Source organism: Penicillium bovifimosum, assembly GCF_028826915.1.
Source record: "Penicillium bovifimosum strain IBT 22155 chromosome Unknown utg000006l_segment0_segment0, whole genome shotgun sequence".
Taxonomy (NCBI): domain Eukaryota; kingdom Fungi; phylum Ascomycota; class Eurotiomycetes; order Eurotiales; family Aspergillaceae; genus Penicillium; species Penicillium bovifimosum.
Window position 1 is genome coordinate 482,564 of NW_026622715.1, and position 19,529 is coordinate 502,092.

Sequence of the window (19,529 nt, forward strand, 5' to 3'; positions counted from 1 at the left end):
TATCTTCTTTGACATAGTAATTCCGTTCAATGCTGAGGCAATGGATTTCTTCTGCATGCCTGCGAAGATGCATCTCATGTAGCAGATCCTCGTCACACATATAACACCTTCGATCCTGCAAGTGCTTCTCTCGAAAGTGGCGTAGAGTCGACTTGTATTCGCTATACTTCTGCGTCCGGCGATGAATAGGAAGATGGGTGTCGCCATAACATTGAAAACATCGTCGAGGCTTCTTTGCCTTTTTGATGTAATTTTCGGCTTTCACAAGAAGAATATCCTGCTGCGAGGGCTCCGGAGAGCTGCAACTCTTCTTGGCCGGCTCTGGGAATTTGATCTGTTCTTCATCGAACCCATCACTTGGTGCAGCCCGTTTACGTCGCCCACGCAAGGGTCCACCTTCAAGGAAACAGCAGTATTGGGAGATCGTAGCCACAGCAGCGTTCCTTCTTTGCCACTCCGCCTCCAGGGATTGAGAGGTAGGCCAGGTGAATAATTTCTCAAGAAGATCAACCTGCTCAGGTAGCATCTGGTCTTCTACTTGAAGTACCTTCTTCGCCTCTTCGTCATCAACAGCAGCCCCCGAGAGCTGTCGCTCAATGTCTATTATGGCCTGTTTGCGGTCGAACTCATGGCGGACCTTTCGTCTCATTGCTCTTTCCAACCGACCGAATGTATTGGAGGTTTCGCGTGTCAATTTCTCTAATCGCGATTGCATCGCTGCACTGGGATCGCATTTGCACTCTTCGGCTTGCTCCCTCATTCGCCGAGTGGCCTCGACATATTCTGGATGTTCGCGAAGGGACGCTCGCTGCTCCGAAGTAAGATGTCGAGGGCGTCTTTTGTCAATCCACCTACTCATCCGGGTGATCGCGCGCATCAGAGACTTGTTGGATTCGCGGCCGTTCATAACGCTCTGCATATCGGTGTCGATGTGGCGTGGAAGATAAGGATTCAAGAACGTGCGACCTCTAGTCTAGGTAAACCGGTCGGCCCGAACGCCCAGTCCGCAAAGTCCATGACTTCTTTGATCTCAGTTAATTTAGTAGAGTCCGTAAATAAGGTTACCGAAAAGCTTAATTAGATTAGCAAGCTGATTGGTCGGTCACTATTGTAGATCTGGTCGGCTTTAATTCCTTCTAGAACGCCTCAAATCTCAATCGGGTTCGGGCTCATTGAAGCGAGGGAAGTTTCGTCCTTGCCATTGGTGGTTCATAATGTCCTATGCCACGTAATACTGGTCGACCCCTATCTTTTTGACCTTTTTGCGTACAGTGTGTGCATTCAACACTCAAGCCTCACATTGCCCCGCTCTGCCATGCTCGGGAGTGTTAAAAGCCTTCGTTGCTTCAGCATTTCTCCCCGCTAAGGTTTTCCCCCGGCTCGGCGTTTCTCCCCGCTCCCTGGTCTTCCGCTGAACATTTGCCGTTGTGTACGCCTTCTTGAGTGCCCATCTTGATTGACAGATTTCTCCGCTTATTCTATGTGTGTGCATCACGGCGCAAGCACCCTCTAGCTCTTTGTCTAACCTAGACTTCTTTATCTTACATGTACCGCGACAGATGCAAGAATTTATTTCACCCTGCTGCCCAAGTTAAATTTCCTCATAGTTAAGTCCATGATATGTCCACTTTATGCCATATTTCCTAGGCCCCAGATCCAAGCCTTCTTCTCGTACTATGTTGGTCACTGTAACATACGAGTTGCAGCGTGGACAATGGGGCATTGCAACGGGGCTGTTCATTTCCATTATTTGTCAGGAGCTTGTAGCTTCGTCTCCTGTATGTCCAATCTGGCTCAGCCACGTCGTGCCCAGATAACGTGCGGCTTTTTTCGAACAGCAGAATACGAGCCGGCCCCACACGATCTCGTCCCCGCCGAAGTATCAGACAGACAATCGTCCCTTTTTACTGTACTGGAAGGGCCAGGCAGCTTTCGAACGGTTGAGCCATTTTCCAAATACCGTTCTCCAGGCCACTGGCTCAGCTCTGACTCCAGTGCACCCTTGAGAGCATTCGTAGCCGTATTCCGTCAGGGTATATAAAGTCTTGAATTTCCATCTTAAATGCTTCATTATTACCATCTTCTTTTTCACATCTACCTCAACCTATCAAGGATAGTTTGGAAGGGTAAGGTATTTCCAATTAGCATTATCTTTGCCGCAGGATGTTCTGACGATGATCTAGAACTAGACTCTCACCTTATTCCATACAAGCTTTATTAAAGGTGCCTTTCATTGCTACTTACTATCACATAGTGTTTGTTAAACTGAAATGATTTAGTTTGAGAATCATGAACATTATGAGGATTGTCCCTGTTATTCTCTTCTCGGTTTCTGCTGTCTCCGCTAGTCCAGCACCTAATCGTGATGCAAATGGTTTGATGCTACCCAGGATCTGCTGTACTTGTCCCAATGGCCAGTCTGGCTGTGGTGGTTTCTGCTATGAAAATAATTGTTAGTCACTGCTACTTGTATCGTAATTCACGGGTGGGCAGCTCTCACGGTTGAGTGGATCACCCCGAAATAGCCGTGTCACGAGACAACCCCATCCTCTCGGGTAGTGCATTAAAGGCAACTTTTACAACCTTGATATATCGTATTGCTGCTTGGCACTCCGCCCCCGATACCAACCATAAAACCAAAGCGGATGGCGTGAAACTGCACAACAACTGCATCCCAACCGTTGCAGCTGACGTATTGCCATATGCGCCACTCGGTAAGCTAGCAATAACGACATTGTGTTCCCCGATGCTTCCAAGGATACAAGTATTTTGGTCCATCGCCGGGCGAGGTAAAGGAGGGTGTATGTTGTCCAACATCAGCTTCACAGCTGCCGTCTCCACCGGCGATGCACTTATCCATCCGACCGTGTAATCGTCGTGGAGTAGGATCCTGGAATCCATAGTGGACTGTATTACAACCCAATTTTTGCTTTAAAATGGCCTGTCCTATGGATTTGTGGGGAATGGAGGAAGGAAAATATTGTGAAGTGCTGGTCGTGGAAACGTCAAGAGAAAGCGGGGTGAAAGTGAGGCTGCACTGCAGGCTTCCAGTCAGGGTTCACCTGTCATACTTGTATCGCACCCAAAAAGAACGAATTATACCCGTGATTTCCGCCCGCCTTCACAAACGGTCAAAAGACTGCCTTGAAGGCACCACTCTCAAGCTTCTGGAGGTTCGACTTGCCGAGGAAAAAGGGGGATAGAAATTTAGCCGCGTGAAGCCGCAGTCGCAGGACATGTAACCCTTCCACTCCGACCCCGCCTGAGACTTCTAGTTCCTCGGTCCTTGAGCTTCGTACTATAGTGAACCTGAAGAGCACCCTTGGTCCTCCCTGGAAAATGCTTCACGATTCGATTCCATGGAAGACTTCGCTTTTCCTTCAGTTCAATCAAGAGTTCGTCCTCAGCGGGCAGGAAACGGGTCGCATGCGCTGAAGGCTTTTTGTTACTAGGCTGCGTGGTGTGCCCTGCCCTGTCTAAGCTTTCTTCGTACGCAGGAGCTTTTGTTCGCTCATGCGGACAAGAAAGTTGCCTATCTTCCTCGAAGGTACACGAGTAGATGACTCTTGATAGAAACGTTTGCCGCGTAAGGAAGCCTCTGATAGGAATGGTTTGTATATCCTGCAAACTTGTGCCGGAACACGGATTTGCAATTTCCTTTTCTGGAGCCGGGGAGGAAAGCACGCGATACGGGCTTTCACGTCGAGCCTGAGTGGACTGGATCTTCGTTACAGCACTTCGTCTCGGCCTCTTCGTTAGACGTGGCAACACGGCGATGTCACCGATACCGAAATCGTTCCCATGCGTATAGTCACTGTCATCAGGATCATCAGGATCATCGCTGTCAACATTGCAGGGGGAGTTTGCTCGATTTTTCCTTTTCCCTGTACAGCATGTGGAGCCGGCTCTAGTGGACCTTGTTTTTGGTAGCCCACGGGACCGGGTTACAGGTACAACAACCGATACGGAGCACGACCTAGATAAATCTCTTGGTGAATCATTTCCCTCTGACCTGGAAACTGCCTGCCTTTTTTGGTGCAGAACGGGCGAGATAGGCCTTGACAACGCTTCGTCGTCAGGACAACAATCTGTTGAATGGATGTCACTGCCGTCGCTCCGCAAGTCCAGGGGGCTGTCGCGAGTTGCTGAAAGGTCCCTCGCGTGCAACCCGATGGAATGTGCCTCCGTGACGGGTAGAGGACTTGATTTTCTGGACTCTGCTCCAGTTTCAGAAGTCCCCCTAAGAAGCCGCTGATTCGCTGGCTCTGGTTCATCTCCAGCTGGAACAGAAGTGCTGGGATTAGGCGATGGGGTTTGATCTCTTGAAACATTACCCGCTGTCACGCTGTTGACCTCTGTTTCACAGCCAAAAATGGAAAGCTGGGTTTCATTGCGTTCAGTGGGTGAAAGATCTGTAGTCGTATGATGAGAAGCAGCCTAGGAAAACCCTATCATCAGACACACTACTAACCTTGAACGGGACATGGTTCGTTCGGTGAAACGGAACCATCAGCTCCCACAGGGCAAGTGGGTGCGCTGGCTGCTGATGAGAGGCCTGTCTCGGCAGCATTTGATGAGGCGGCGGTGTCTTGCTGCGTAGCAGGATCCTCTGAGAGGAGCCTTAAATCCTCCCTGTAATGATCGTGGTCGTGGTCGGCTACTTTAAAAATAAGAAGTTGGCACATTTCACTTGTCTTGAACTTGAAAACTAATGGCACCCGAGGGGGACTTGAAAAGCTAGAGGAGCCAGCCGACGAGCAGGTCACTTACCATAGTGTTGATCATGCAATTCCTTTCTTTGAATGTCGTTGATATCCTGTGATTGACTCTCCTCGCTGCCTCGAAAGCATGATCCTGAAGTCTCCTGGCCCTCAAATTCGGCTATTTCCAAGTTTGCCATTTCCTTATCAAACTTGTTCGGGCGGGCGTCGCGATCGCGAGGCAAACATGACACAACAGGAGGAGGACTCTGTCGGTGAGGATGAGGTGTTCGCGGCGACTCATGAGAAAGGGACGGGGGCCGGGGAGGCAGAGGATGGATTAGGATGGGCAGATTCGAGGGGAAATGGGAAGAAACACGACAGGTGGTCAGGTGTAATGGTTTGCAAGGGGCATTTGGGAGGGGGGAAGGGTGGTAATGGATGATATTGTCGAGATCGATAGGGGCCATGGTTTGCACAGGAGGCAGGAGAGAAAGAAGCGGTTAGAGCAAACAACAGGGACGGTGCACTATATTCTGAAAATCCAGTTCGTTCGCTCTCATGCGGAGGAGGGTTCTTTATACTGAGATGAATAGAAGAAACGCTAGCGACACATGTCCAGCATCCTTCTCCGAACGAGGAATCCCAAGACTCTTTATATGCAGCCCCTGAGGCCTCCCTTCATTTGACCTTGGCTTCCCATCCGGGGCGGCTTGGGAAATTAGATGGGACTGACATTATCGCGGAGCCAAAGTGCGGCCCGTCGGTGATGGATCGTGATACACAAACTTTCGGAGAAAGAATAACTAAGGGGTCAGATAGCAAGCCGCTACAGCATGCGGCATTTTTCCAATTGGACGATAGTGTCACATCGTCAGGTTTGGACCGACCTCTCCGTCATCGATCAGCCTTGCTGCGCCTTGCTAAGAGACGTCCAGAACCAAAGGACCGCCCTTGGAGAATACCAGGGCGCGGCCGAAGGAGTTCATCCAAGTGAGCGGCCAATGCCATCACAGCGTTTGAAGTTCCGATGCGGAGTTCTCCGAGGCAGCTGTACGAGGCAAAAGGCTGCCCGAACAAGTGAGACACCTGGTCAGTCTGCGCCACGGCGTCAAGACGAGGGATCGGCGAAGAAGACGAGCCAATGGCACACGGGTACGCAGATTGGACAGCGCACGAAAGAGCGATAGTCGGGTAACGTCGTATCGTAGGCGCATTTGTGCAAAGACGAGAGTCAATCCAGTCTCCTGCCAACAACTGGGCACTGTTGATGCCCACGAGAGAGAGACGGAGATATACAGGCGAGGTGGTGGGAGCTCGCACGTATCCAGAAGGCAAATTCTCTCTAGCCAAGATTGTAGACCGGCAACCGCAGCTGAAAAGGTAAACACCAGGGCGATGGACCAGTAGGACCAGTAGACAGCGCTGCCGGCGGTCTGGACGGTGCTCCAGCCTGTGGAGAAGGGGTACCGTGCGTGAGGCAACCAGCTGAAACAGGGGGTCCAGTGCCGTGTGATCCGGGAATACGGTATCATTTCACGGCGGCGAGGTCGCTGGGCCTGGCCGGGCGAGAGCGAAATGTAGCAGACGAGAGTGAGGACGTCGAGCGACGCACCGAGTTATATACTTGTGTCGGTGGGGCCAGCTGGCGGTGGAGGGAGGCAGAACCCCCATTCAGGGAAGGCGTGGGCCGCTAGGCCATCTTTGGACGTGCTAAGCCTAAAGAAGATAGGATGGATCTCGATGCCATTTTGGGGCTAGCGCCACGCCAAACCGCATCGGGACCGGCTCAACCCGAACGGGGCACCCGAGGGCGGACGCCAAACCCGATCGAGGAGGGCGCCGAATCCGGCCGCGCCGGCACAAATGGTTGTTGTACGAGTATAAGGTTGTACTGCGTATAGAGATAGTGAGCTGCGCCCCCTCGAAGCTGCGGGTCCTTGCGGGTACCGGCGGGGGCCAAGCTAGCCTGTTCTTGTAGTTGTAGCTGTGGCGTTGCTTCCAAGACTGGATATCTGCTTGAAAAGAGTTCCTTGGAGTTATGTCCTCTTATGTGCTGGAGCAACATGTCTGGCATAGTTCCACGAGTACTTGTCGGGATATGATTTCTAGAAAGAATGCACGCCATAGTATAGTCAAAAACAATACGCCAGTTGGCTCATTTATTTGCCAGTTGGCATTTATTCGCCAGTTGGCTAATTTATCTAGCATATACAAAATGGGACTCGTTCGATTGAAGGATAAGTCCATACATGCTCCACAAAACACCAAGGTATAAGACCAAATAAAAATAAGACACAAGCAGTCTACTCAAGCGGAGAGCAACAACAACGACAGAAAAGCCATAGCAAGAACAACCAACCACAAGAAAACCCCCAAAACAATCGCCACCCGCTTATAATACCGCAGATAACCAGCCTCATTACCATGGGGAAAGAGATTGGGTCTCTGTCTCCCCAAAAACTCACAAAGCGGGCCCCACCCATCCTGACACTTAAAGACCAACAACCTCTCCCTCGGCACAGTGCTCTTCACCCACGCATTGTACATATGATACAACTCCTCAGACGGCTCCGCCTCCACCCCAAGCCGCTCAGCCAAAAGCTGCATCCACCCGCGGTAGAGATCGTTCGCCGCCACCATACCAGGAACCCAGTACCCAAGCCAGCGGAAGCAATCGGACCTCAGATCGATGCCAAAGCCGCGCCATGAGCGTAGCCAGACGGCTGCAGAGGTGCGTTCTGTCAGGATGACTTTTGCTTCGGGGTACATTTCCAGGAGATCGGGTAGGCATGCGCTACCGGGGACCTCGAGGGTGACCTCGCAGTCTTGGAAGAGTTTGGCTAGCTTGCGCCGTCGGAGGGCCGTGTCTTTTGTGTGGACTATGGCGGCACTTTGACGGAGATTGTCAAATTGGCAGAGAGGCTCGGCGAGGTGGAAGCATGGGCCGTAGCCTAGTTCTTCGAGGGCGTGCTTCATGCTCATTGTGCCTGTGCGGGGAAGTCCGGCCTGGATTGGGTTAGTTATGTCGCTTTATGTTTGGGTGTTTGGCAGACTTACCACGATGACTTTTATGGACCCTCCATAGTGTACATCTGATGTGGATTGGAGTTTTATGTCTTCTTTGGGGTCGGGGCTGGTGATTGTGACGCCAGATCGAAGGACAAGGCCTAGGGTGTGGATACCGAGCTTATAGTAGAGCCAGGAGTTGGACTTGTGCATGTCCATTTGCAATTTTGTGGTTTCCATTGTGAGATGTGTTGTAGAGTAGTTGAAGTAGATCGTGAGTGTGGAATTGTGGATTTTGACGTGCATCGAGTGCTTATTAGTAGATCTTCAAGCTATCGTGGTGTGATATGGCCCCCATAGCAACAAAACAAATACGAACACTGCCACTAATGATTTGAAACCAAGCATTTACAAGCATTCTAACAAAAGTATCCTAATTTCTAGACCTGAAGGAATACGCATGTTTTCTTGCAGATGATTCCGATCTGACATGAGAGATCGTCGGGGCCGGGGGCTGCGGGGGCCATCCAGTAGGCCCTGACAAGCTAGTTTCGGTCGAGGGCAGCCCAAGAAACGAGGCGGTCTAAGCTAAAATATTGGCCCCAGTAGAGAAATACTCGGACTCCTGTGTGGGTCTTAGCTTTGGGGTAGTTCAAAACCCTAAGCAACGTACGTAGGGTGCTTCTGATCCCAAAATACCATGGGGCTAAAAGTCCAGGGACGCTGTCCACAGGGCTGCATTACCTTCTACTACCGTCCTAGAGTGTTAGTGAGCTTAAAAAAGATTATCTGAGACATTATTGTAACATTGTTCATATCTCATGGTTCATGAGCGTCGCGTCTAATATTAGAAGCCTCATGTTTGTGAATGGCCTGGTTTGCTGTAGTATGCCTCGGGCAACGCCTTCCAGCAGTAGGTCGGTTGACCTATCTTCTCTGTCCTGAAGCCATCGAGTTGGTATGATCTACACGAAGAAGCGTATGCCAACATTCACTCTTGCTATTAAAGCTGAATTGAATTAGTTACATTATTGTACCGATATGGTCCAATTAATATCAGCGTTCCATGCCAATAAACATGCAGTTACCAAAGCCATCGAATTTACCCTAACAATGAGCTGGATTGCGCCTACAGACAAAAGGTGTATAGTGGATTATTGAGCATTATCAGAAGACAACCTAGATAAAAGACAAAATGGAAATCAACGCTGAATAAGTAACGTTAAACAAAGACATACATGGACGTAGAACATCAAGACAAATGCTAGACTTGTCGCCGGATTGTATCTCACTCCTCATCCTTTCCCGCCGTCAAAACCACCACCTTCCTTGCAGTCAGAGCAACAGCCGTGGCGGACAGTGTAACTATATACTCCATAACAATGACCATAAGAAAATGAAGCCAGATACCCGTCTCATCTCCCGACATGGGGGACAGCACAGACCGCGCCCCCGAGAACAACGAGCCAGCCGAGAATGACAACCGCACACTCATAAATGGAACACAAAGCAAAGCACAAACAACAGCCGCACGCTCAGTGCGGTAGAACTTTACTCGCACTTTGAGCATGGTGATGACAGAGAGGAGAAATATCACAGTGAAAAGGGCGATAAAAAGGACGATGCCAGCACGCATTAAGCGGAGGTCTTGCGCTTCACTTTCCCGGCTTGCATAGAGATCTCTGCCGCCATATGCGGTCATTACCGTAGCAGCAATGGTAATCATGTGCAGTGGGATGAAGACCCAGAAAGGGAGACCTTTGTATACGGGGGCGTTGCTGAAATCGGTGTTAGAAAGATGGGACGAAGAGAGCAGTTGACTTACGCCCGAATCAGAAGTCCTATCAAGAGGCACAAAACTGGCGCGAGGCCAATTGTGTCTAGGAGAGTTGCTGTTTGTAGGAGATTGGATTTCGCGGGGTCCATGGCTGCTAGGCCGAGTCCTGCTGCGGTGATTCGCAAGCCGGAAAGAATGATGAGGGGAATTACGATCGGACGCCATGTGTAAGGACTCTTGTTGCCATGGAGAAGGAGGATGGAGAGAATAGCAGGGACGATGGGGGCATAGAATGCCAGTTCGATCAGGTAAATTGCGTCTCGTAGGGCGAACATAGTGAGCTTGGAAGGAATCAAGGAGATGGGTGCAACAGTTGAGAAATTTCTAGATCGACAATGTTTGTACAGTAGCATACTACTACTATAACTCTAGACTATTTTAGTTACTTCCAACAAGATGTCACGATTGTTGTTGCTTCTTTTGGAGGCGTGTGATCGATCATCCGGCCCCATGGCCCCCGTCCCCGTCTGACACAGACTGCGTATCGCAGAGGGGAGGCAAAATCAATTACGTAGGGGATATTCCGAAGATTCTGAGCAATGACATTGCACATGGCCTGATAATCCATATCATCTAGAAAGACACATGGATTGAACCGTATACTAAGACATATGAAGTGATAAGACGTGGGGGCGACCCCCGGCACAGCCCTAACCTCGTACTTAAGGTTAAGTAGCCACATGAAATAAGCAATGCCAGGAATACCAAGCAATCGCCCGCCAAGGCTGGTGTTCAGCCCCGCAGCGCTTATTTTTAGAGACCCTGCAGCTTGTAAGCCAGGGTCGGTATACAGTAACACGGCCCCAGAAAGCCAGAAATAGATTCAACATCACGACACAAGCATCACGGAATCTGCCTTGGCCCCCGGAGAAGCAATATAAAAGCTCGATCGACTCACTTCAAAACAACACATCAAACACAATTGTACTCAACAGTATGTTCGGAGCTGAATACTTGGCTTACCTCGCTGTCTCATCACCACTCCAACTCTGCATCTACTCCACTAGCGACGCCTCCTTGTCCTCAACGCCCGAATACAACAATGCTCGCTCTACTTCTCATCCCAGTCGCTCTCGCGAGCTACTTCCTCGTGAGACTGCGCCAGCAACGCAGCATGTTCAAAGATCTCCCTGGGCCGCCGCATCACGCTATCTGGGGTCACTTTCTTATAATGCGAGAGATCGCAAGCAGTCTACCCAAGGATGCAAACCCACAGCTGTTCGCGAGATTGATGCGCCAGAAGTACGGTCTGGGTAACTTCTTCTATCTGGATCTGTGGCCGCTCGCGCCGCCGCAGCTTGTCATCGCCCATCCGGAATTGGCCACGCAAATCGTCCACAAAATGAATCTTCCCAAGGAGTCGGCTGTCATGCAGAAATGGACCGGTCCTATCCTTGGCGAAAAATCCATGGTCACTGCAAATGGACATGATTGGTTCATTGCACGCAAGTCATTCGCTCCGGGCTTCCAGCCGCGGAAACTGCTGGAGCATGTTCCGGTTATCGTGGATGAGGCGCTGGCTTTTGCTGATGTTCTGAGAGAACATTCGGCTAGAAATGACGTCTTCAAACTGGAAGATCTGTGCGGGAGGATGATATTCAACATCTCGGCTTGGGTCATCTTGTAAGCTACATGTCCTTTGTTTGCTGATCAAGCGTCAACTGACACGGTATAGGGGAACAAAGTGCAATGCGCTGGGGGATGACGATGAATTTCTCGAGCTCTTCCGGAAACAGGCCGCCCTGGCACCTCAGGACTTCTGGTCTCGGTATCTCTACGACGTCAGCCCCAGCCGATACTATCGGAAGTGGAGCAACGGACGCGCTTTAGACCGTTACGTCGGTCGTCTGGTAGACGAACGAGTCGCCAGCGGCCCAACTGCCATTCCAAGCGAAAAGGCCAAATTCTACGCCATCGACGACGCCATTTCGACCAGCCGCACCTTGAATAAGGCACCACCTACCACCGCTGTGGATAAATCTACGCGGGACATGCTCATCACCTCTGTCAAGACGCTCATCTTCGCTGCTCATGACACATCAGCCAGCACTCTCTGCGTAAGTTCCTCACGGCCTTGCTCTCATCCGCCACTAACAGTAGTCAGTATACATACGCCGCCCTGAGCAAGCACCCCCGAGTCCTCCACAAACTCAGAGAAGAACACAATGCCCTATACGGCACCGACTCCTCCGCCGCGGCAAATATGCTCCGCAGTGACCCCAACCTCGTGAACAATCTCCCTTACACCCTGGCCGTCATCAAAGAAGCCCTCCGCCTCTGGCCTCCAACAGGCATCAGCCTCCGCCGCGGCCAACCAGACCGAAGCCTCCATGCAGACGGCAAAGAGTGGCCCACCTACCCCTTCGCAGTCCTCGTCAACAACCACGCCACCATGCACAGGGAGGATCTCTTCAAGGATGCAGATAATTTCTACCCAGAGCGGCACCTTGTGACGGACCCCACGGACCCATACTTTGTCCCGCGCGACGCGTGGAGACCGTTTGAGAAGGGACCACGCATGTGCCTGGGCCAGACGTTGGCTTTGATGCAGCTGAAGATTGCATTGGTCATGACGGTGAGGACTTTTGATTTTGAGACTGTGTATGAGGAAGGGGCATACATGTACCAGGTTTTGGATGTCACGTCTAAACCGTCGCAGGGGTTGCCGACTAGGGTCAGATTGGTTGAGTAGTATAAGCTTTTAGTTTGTTATTTGCAGGAATGGTATATAGCGAAGCGAACTTTTCGGCATGTCTTCAATAATTGCAATGTTGATCTCTTGAACTACCCGTATCAGATTGGACGTCTTCAAGGTCTGTAGGAATATTAGCACTGGTATCAATGGACTCAATCGGCGAAACAGAGTACGTGCAGCTACCATGTGCGTACAGACATGTATCCATCCATTGTTTCGAGGTTGAATTGATCATGGCGACACAATTCTGTTTTAACATCTGACTCGCTAATAGAAGGGTCTCCTGCAAATTTAACTGCTTGCTTACTTTGAATAGTTCCATGCACGTGCATTAGCCGTGTACCTTTCCAGCCAATGTCTGCACCACACCATTCAGCAAGTGTATATCCGCGCCTTGAACCTTCTCGATCAGCCTTTCCTCAGTCATCCCATCAGGGGCGCTGCGCTTCTTGACTGTAATCGCAACCGGCTTCGGCTCTCCATTCTCAAAGAATAGAAAGGTGGGCATGGATGTGATATTGTAGCGCTTAGCAACATCTTTGGCATGGTCAACGTTGACTTTGGCAAAAGCGAGCTGGCCAGTCACAGCGCAGTCATCGGCTAGCTTAGAGAAAGTTGGAGCGATAGCACGACAGGGGGGACACCAGTCGGCGTAAAAGTCGATCACAACGTGGGCAGTGGATGATAAGAGAGCGTCGAGCTCAGAGGATTTGCCAATTTTGTAAACATTCCCAGAAGTTTCTGGAATGGGTGAGCGGTCTACAAGAATGGCCTGTTCAGTGACCTGTCAGCTTGCAAATTTTGACACAATAGTTATATTGGGCCATAGGTATGGTTTTGATAAAGCAATGAAAGAGCGCGGCGCTCTTCTACTTTCGCTTTATCTTCGTCCTCCACGGCCAATAAACTCAAGTGACTTACAGGACCAAATATCAGAATGAGAACAAATGCTAAGATGATATATTGTACGGTTTCCATGTTTGAATGTTGCAAAACGGATCTGGTGGAGTGAAGGTTGAGTTGAGAGATCTCAGGAGGAGTGCCGGAATAAGCGTTGCTCCGGGAACCGTATCATGCGCAGATGATCCAACATCACTCTCGACACCCGCTTAGGGGAGGTTCTGGTCAAATTAGAGAGAAATTGTGGACTATTCATATAATCTCAGAATCTGCAAATATGGATTATGGAGGACAAAAAGGAACGGGCAGAGGAGCAGACTCCAAACAATTGACAATTATAGATGGTAGTTGCCTCAGGCTCCCGGGCCCTCTCAGTAGACAACCTGACATGTCAGGCATCGACCGTCCCATCTCATCCTGGCTCGGCCAATCAGACCGCTTCATTTCTGTTTACTCTTCAAGATGTACACGTACAGTATACCAAAGGTGAACCGTACATGTGTACAGTATCTTTCTAAAAAAGAAACAAAATCTTCTGTTCAATTGTCAGGTTCCACTGGAACCGACGCGCGGCAGGCGAGCTTCCCGCCAACTGGCATGGCTATATCCCTACAAGGCTATGATTCACGAATTTCCCACTGCAACACGTGTGTTTCAGGGAATGATATTGAGGCACTGGATGACTTCTCAAGCTTTATCTATGATCTATCTTCGGGAGTTGAAGGTGACTGACAACCGGATCCGCAATATTGATGGGATTATCGATCTCAATGGCCTGCTTAGCCTGAACCTGAGCAACAAGTCCGTGACTACAGTAGACTTTGAGGTCCGAATTGACCCCTCTTCGTGACCTTGACTTGAGCTACAACTATCTGACATATTTGGAACGTTGAATGGCTTCCGTCACTCTGCATGCTAGACTGATGATTGCTGGTAGCCGTCTCTCAAGGATGAGAAGGGTTTGTCGGATTCTCAGTCGTCTAGGCAGAACTGGAGAATTGTCGGAGGAACAATCTAGTCTCTGCTCCCTTTCTGTTTGATCAAGCCCATAACATGGGCGAGAAACAATTCTCTTCTCCCCGTTGCTCTTGCACAGACCATCTGGTCATTCCTATGGCGGATATAGTTAGATGTTTAGACAATCTATGAGAAATTTGTGTCACAACCTACTCCGTAGGCAGAGAATCTTTAGTCTTAGTGTAGTGTGATTCTGCGGAATGGGGATTTGAATATGGAATCGTGAATTTAACTCAACGAGGAATATAGTTGGAGAATTGTCCAAGAATGAGGAGTAAGACTATGTACATTCATTTGTACTCCAGGCAGCGACAAAGTAAAACACGTAAAATTTCAATACTATGCACCAGCCACGCGAAACAACCCGTTTCCTGGCACGTTGCCACGTTTGACGAAGACAACGGAGAGTCGGTTTTTGCCGACGACCCCTACCCGGCAAGATTGTGGCCTGAGTCAACTGAATTACCTCTGTGACAGACCAAAGCCTGCAAAGATGGTTTGAAGTTGCCATATATGGGCGCATCCGCATTCATGTTATCATCTTGGATAGACGGAAGGAGCCCCATCTCAGTGAGACCACGCGTCACCCAGCGCATATGGAGTCCACTCGTCTGAGTTCGAGACGTAGTTCTCCATCAGACGTTGTATGTCCTTGGGATCGACATTGTCAGAATCAAGGCCTGAGTTCGGGGCTAGGGCATCGCCAAGGTCCTGGACGAGCTTCTCAAAAGCACACTTAGGGGTGGGAGTCTCGACCTCGTTGAGGAACGGCATGATGTGAGGGACAATGAGTGTGTTGTCGTTGAACGCGTCTTTCCAATTTCCCCTCAACGAGTCACGACCCCCCCATCGTGGTTTTCCCACACCAGACGCTCCACGGATTTATTATCCAGATTCGATTCATCGACTCCAGGTGGTCCTATGACAGCATCGGTCTGGCGTTTCCAGTACTTCCGATCAAGCTCTGAGCACATGTTTGGAGCTGTGATGCCAGAGGCTCGATGGATCCATATGTTCCAGCACTAGCCGAGCCCGAGACACCATCCGAAGAAGAACGAGCAAGAACCGGTGCGGCAGCGACAGCCCGCGGAGGCATACTCCAGGTGGAACTCTCCACCAATATCCCCCGCGGCCTGGCAACGAGACACCATCCGAAGAAGAACGAGCAAGCACCAGTGCGGTGCAGCAGCGACAGCCCGCGGAGGCATATTCCAAATGGTATTCTCCACCGATATCCCCCGCGGCCTGGCAGCGAGACACGTTGCATGGCTGGAAAAACTCATCAGCTCTTCCTGTCTCACGGTGACATAGGAGCACCTGGGAAGTCTGGTGGGCTTCAATTTATAGTAACTGAAATTCTTCGGATTGCGAGCGTAACCATCTTCATCGGAGATGACTTGCTCTTCTCGGGACGGCGGACCAACGGTGGTTATCGGACGTCCTAGGGAGCAAAATAAGTAAGTAATGAGATCACATAAGTGGATTGACATCCCTGTCGGACGACTGCCTCGTACTTACTGCACAGAAGCTTGTTCCAATCCCTGAGCTCTTTCCCACCGAGCCCCAATTCCTTTGTTGTTGGGGATCTCGATCAGGGGGTTGTTGTGACGATGGCCACGCCATCGATGCGACCGTGAACTTGGGCGATGACGATTCATCATGACCATTTGACGCTCCAGTGTCCGGTGTCTCTTGTTCCTCCCGAGCCCAAGCTGCCGGGTTGTGATTATACTGGGTTGAAACACCCAACGACTATCATCGAGGCTGCAAACAACTGGAGCCCCGTTTCTCGTGGATCATCTGACAACAACCGATGCCTCCTCGGTCTCCATGTTGTCTGCAGTCGTCAGTATCAACTTTCGTCATGGAGATGGTCTGCAGGGTGATGCATAAGAGATGGAAGAGGTGGAAGAGGTGGAAGAGGTGGAAGAGGTGGAAGAGGTGGAAGAGGTGGAAGAGGTGGAAGAGGTGGAAGAGGTGGAAGAGGTGGAAGAGGTGGAAGAGATCCTTACAGAGTGAAGAGTGAGACGAGGGGCGGAGCGCCCCTCGAGGCAGCGATGCCGCCAACGTCGATGCCGCCGACGTCGAGGCCGCCGACGTCGAGGCAGTGAGGCAGCAAGGACGCGCTTGGGGCCCTTGATTTCCTACTTGGATGTCATAAGGCGCCTCGTCAACCGATTCCGCACGTCAGATCAATCAGGAATCTTGTTGGCGCAGGTATATTGATTAGTCCGGTGATTGAAGTTGTTGGGAGATCGATTGAGTGGAAAGGGGAAGATAAAGTGAAAGGGAGGGAGGGCACGACTAATCACGAGCATATGACAGCCTTGAAACGACATAAGCGCTTGCTATCGGCTTGGATGTGAACGTATCGTTCAGGGCGAGCGCATTGGAGGGTTGTGTCACATTGTGCTTTCGTGAGGCTGCGTTGCAGCTCACACTTGACGACATCATGCCCATTGGTCTTCGTGTCTGGACAACCCCCACCCCCCCCCCGCTTCCTTTCCTCGAACGGTTGGTCTTCTCCCATGTTCAATCCGGTAGCTACTTACAGGATACATGGGATTATGGAGTGTCCTACATTGACTGGCGGGTTTGCTGATCGATTGAGACCTACTACGAAAGCCGTGGAATGGTTTCAGTCAACCATCAGTCATGACGAAGTAAAATGTGTCCTGATGAGTCGTGGGGTGCACTTTTCGTACTGACTTCCATCTCAAAACCGAAGTAGAAGCTGAAAGATGGCTCGGCAGAGCACTGAGAGCAGCCACAGACCGGAGGGGATGATGAGTCGTTTGATCGATTGTGAATGCATCAAACGACATTCTACATGCTGCAGGGACCAATGGCTCGCATAAGTATTCCTTGGTTCCTCCACAACTGATATACATACACAGTTGGGCCATATTAGCCGCCTGGTGGACGCTTTACTTGATGGAAGTAAGTTATATTCCGCATTCCCGCGTACTGGTTATAGGTACTCAAAACGAAGTTCTCCCAATACAACGGCAATTCAAGCAAACTGCAAGCTGAATGCAAACGACAAACGAAGCCAAAACCTGTCACACCAACCTATTTCCTAGGTGGTATCCATCTGGCGTAATTTGTGGCCACTCGCTGTTTCAACGATGTACTTGCATTGCCCCTGGGCGACATACTTGAATGTCTTGCAGAACACTTAGGCTGGCTCTTCATTATCAACAGGAAAAGCCATACAGTAGGCTTCCTTATAATCCTTCGTCTCGTAATTCGTCAGATTTTGCGCCTCATTCTTCGTTCTGCATGATTGCGACCATATCTCAAATCTCCTCGTCCGACTCCCCCTCTATCAAGGCGGAATCATAGGTTTGGCAGGTGGGTAACTAATAAGCTTTGCCTTGCGCATTATGGCGGTTTCGGGCAGGTGCATGATTTACTGGTCGTACGATCCAGAACTGAAGATCAACAAGATACCAAGCCACGATATGACTCCTACGCTAAGATACACAATCCCCTACACTTATCAAACATCAGAACACCCGAGTCATAGTTACATTCCTTATGACTGATTATGGGGACTGAAGTCTGACATCCGTGATATGATTCTAGCCAAGCCTAGGTAAGCGCCGAATTCTCCAATGTGAGTGTTTTAGCTTTTGACATTGCGAGCCTTACTTGACAGCGCCTGTTCCTTTCCCAACACTAGCTGTGTGACTCTCCATACATACGCGCATAATACTATCATTGAGCAGGGCTTAAAGCTGCGCCGGAGACCTCTGCAGTCTGCCCATATGCATTGCGGATCAGAAACGTATACCCCGAGTTCAGCACAGCTCCAGCTGCCATTGCTCCAATGGTCCAGACAGTGCCACAGTAGTTGACCTGCATGCCAACAAAACAACCTTCCTAGAACGTTATTGATCAGTATATGACAGAGAATGGACATAGTCAATGTTGCCTACGCCAGCCATTATGCTTGTGGGTCAATTATCCCGTCCTTGGGGACGTGAGAGTATCGCAATGCCTCTAGGAGGTAGTTGGTGGAGCAGATTGGAAGGATTTCGAAGCGCCTGTTAGAGATTCAAGGTGGGTGAAAGATGAAGCATGTGTGCTGTGAGTTCGATAAGTCAGGGAATGGGATACTGATATGCCTCTTGCTCCGCATCTCGTGTTATTCTTCCGTCCCCATGCTTTTGATACGTGGCACCACTTACCCTTCGTGTTGCTGATTTAGTGGCGCTCGCATTAGTTGAACTTGCATATTATGCCGGGCGCCGAATGGGTGTTCAGAAACCGAGGCTCCTGTTTGCGAAGTACATCGCGACATAGCCTAAATTGACTGAGCTGAGACGGAAAATTTGCCTGATCCCTGCTTGTCTGTCTTCTACCACCCCATTCGTTGATAGTTGATACTTCTATAGTTCTATTCTTGATGCTTGTACGGAGTAAGTTGTTCAGCCCTGTAATGGACTGACACATCACACAACCAGCGCGCCAGTCTTATCGATAAGGTGTTATCTTCATCCTTATCGCAATCTTATCGCACCCCTCACTTTCTCAAGACCGACAACGACCCTATTACTTGATCTTAGCATCACTATTTAATTCACATAAGTCACTATGGCACAAATACCCCATCAAAATGATGGTAAAAATGATGCCCTAACCAAAACCACAACTGAGGTATTACCCACCGACAATCGAATCCACCTCCTCCTCGCTGCAACCGGGTCCGTCGCGACGATCAAAATATCAAACATCATCAGCGCTCTCGCACCACATGCCCACAGACTTTCAATCAGAGTAATCCTCACCACCAAAGCCCAACAATTTCTAGCCGGCCAGTCTGCCGAGCAACCCACCGTCGCCTCCCTCAACTCCCTTCCCGGTGTGGAAGCCGTCTACGACGATGACGCAGAATGGGGCCCAGAGCCGTGGCGCCGCGGCGTCGACATCTTACACATATCTCTCCGGCGCTGGGCCGACATCCTCGTCATTGCTCCTCTTTCCGCAAACACCCTCGCCAAGCTCGCCAATGGGCTGAGCGATAACCTGTTGACCTCTGTATGTCGGGCGTGGGATACAGATGCCCAGGTTGATGGGAAACGCAAACGCATTGTCGTCGCGCCTGCTATGAACACGGCTATGTGGCGGCATCCTGTCACGGCGCAGCAAATCCGCGTGCTGGAGGAGGATTGGGGCGTCAAGAGGGATGAGGAGACGGGCGAGGAGAGTGGCTGGTTTGAGGTTTTGCAGCCGCAGGCATCGAAAGTGTTGGCGTGTGGGGATGTCGGAAGTGGTGCTATGCTGGAATGGACACAGATTGTCAAGGTTATTGAAGACAGGTTAGGCCTGACTGCCCATGATCCAGGTCAGAGCAGCTAAACCGTTT

At 50.4% G+C, this 19,529-nt stretch overlaps 9 protein-coding genes across 9 annotated transcripts; 3 read left to right on the top strand and 6 right to left on the bottom strand.

Annotated features, from left to right (window-relative positions):
* Positions 1 to 26: 26 nt before the first annotated feature.
* Positions 27 to 919, bottom strand: N7515_007814 (uncharacterized protein; the record flags this gene model as incomplete). Its single annotated transcript, XM_056668558.1, has 2 exons — positions 27 to 51; positions 108 to 919. 2 exons carry the CDS (start codon positions 917 to 919, stop codon positions 27 to 29), a joined length of 837 nt encoding a protein of 278 aa, XP_056518388.1.
* Positions 920 to 3,207: 2,288 nt separating this feature from the next.
* On the bottom strand, positions 3,208 to 5,170 carry N7515_007815 (SANT/Myb-like DNA-binding domain-containing protein; the record flags this gene model as incomplete). The annotated part of the gene is made up of 3 exons (XM_056668559.1): positions 3,208 to 4,412; positions 4,472 to 4,660; positions 4,771 to 5,170. The coding sequence occupies 3 exons, from the start codon at positions 5,168 to 5,170 to the stop codon at positions 3,208 to 3,210; spliced, it is 1,794 nt and encodes a 597-aa protein (XP_056518389.1).
* A 366-nt stretch (positions 5,171 to 5,536) lies between these two features.
* Positions 5,537 to 6,397, top strand: N7515_007816 (uncharacterized protein; the record flags this gene model as incomplete). Its single annotated transcript, XM_056668560.1, has 2 exons — positions 5,537 to 5,780; positions 6,111 to 6,397. 2 exons carry the CDS (start codon positions 5,537 to 5,539, stop codon positions 6,395 to 6,397), a joined length of 531 nt encoding a protein of 176 aa, XP_056518390.1.
* A 613-nt stretch (positions 6,398 to 7,010) lies between these two features.
* Positions 7,011 to 7,949, bottom strand: N7515_007817 (sulfotransferase family protein; the record flags this gene model as incomplete). Its single annotated transcript, XM_056668561.1, has 2 exons — positions 7,011 to 7,709; positions 7,761 to 7,949. 2 exons carry the CDS (start codon positions 7,947 to 7,949, stop codon positions 7,011 to 7,013), a joined length of 888 nt encoding a protein of 295 aa, XP_056518391.1.
* Positions 7,950 to 8,997: 1,048 nt separating this feature from the next.
* On the bottom strand, positions 8,998 to 9,821 carry N7515_007818 (uncharacterized protein; the record flags this gene model as incomplete). Its single annotated transcript, XM_056668562.1, has 2 exons — positions 8,998 to 9,487; positions 9,535 to 9,821. The coding sequence occupies 2 exons, from the start codon at positions 9,819 to 9,821 to the stop codon at positions 8,998 to 9,000; spliced, it is 777 nt and encodes a 258-aa protein (XP_056518392.1).
* Positions 9,822 to 10,588: 767 nt separating this feature from the next.
* On the top strand, positions 10,589 to 12,238 carry N7515_007819 (cytochrome P450; the record flags this gene model as incomplete). Its single annotated transcript, XM_056668563.1, has 3 exons — positions 10,589 to 11,169; positions 11,222 to 11,603; positions 11,651 to 12,238. 3 exons carry the CDS (start codon positions 10,589 to 10,591, stop codon positions 12,236 to 12,238), a joined length of 1,551 nt encoding a protein of 516 aa, XP_056518393.1.
* Positions 12,239 to 12,572: 334 nt separating this feature from the next.
* Positions 12,573 to 13,219, bottom strand: N7515_007820 (thioredoxin family protein; the record flags this gene model as incomplete). Its single annotated transcript, XM_056668564.1, has 2 exons — positions 12,573 to 13,013; positions 13,163 to 13,219. 2 exons carry the CDS (start codon positions 13,217 to 13,219, stop codon positions 12,573 to 12,575), a joined length of 498 nt encoding a protein of 165 aa, XP_056518394.1.
* A 1,506-nt stretch (positions 13,220 to 14,725) lies between these two features.
* On the bottom strand, positions 14,726 to 14,932 carry N7515_007821 (uncharacterized protein; the record flags this gene model as incomplete). The annotated part of the gene is made up of 1 exon (XM_056668565.1): positions 14,726 to 14,932. One exon carries the CDS (start codon positions 14,930 to 14,932, stop codon positions 14,726 to 14,728), a length of 207 nt encoding a protein of 68 aa, XP_056518395.1.
* Positions 14,933 to 18,757: 3,825 nt separating this feature from the next.
* N7515_007822 (Flavoprotein) lies at positions 18,758 to 19,522 on the top strand (the record flags this gene model as incomplete). Its single annotated transcript, XM_056668566.1, has 1 exon — positions 18,758 to 19,522. One exon carries the CDS (start codon positions 18,758 to 18,760, stop codon positions 19,520 to 19,522), a length of 765 nt encoding a protein of 254 aa, XP_056518396.1.
* Between the last annotated feature and the right edge of the window lie 7 nt (positions 19,523 to 19,529).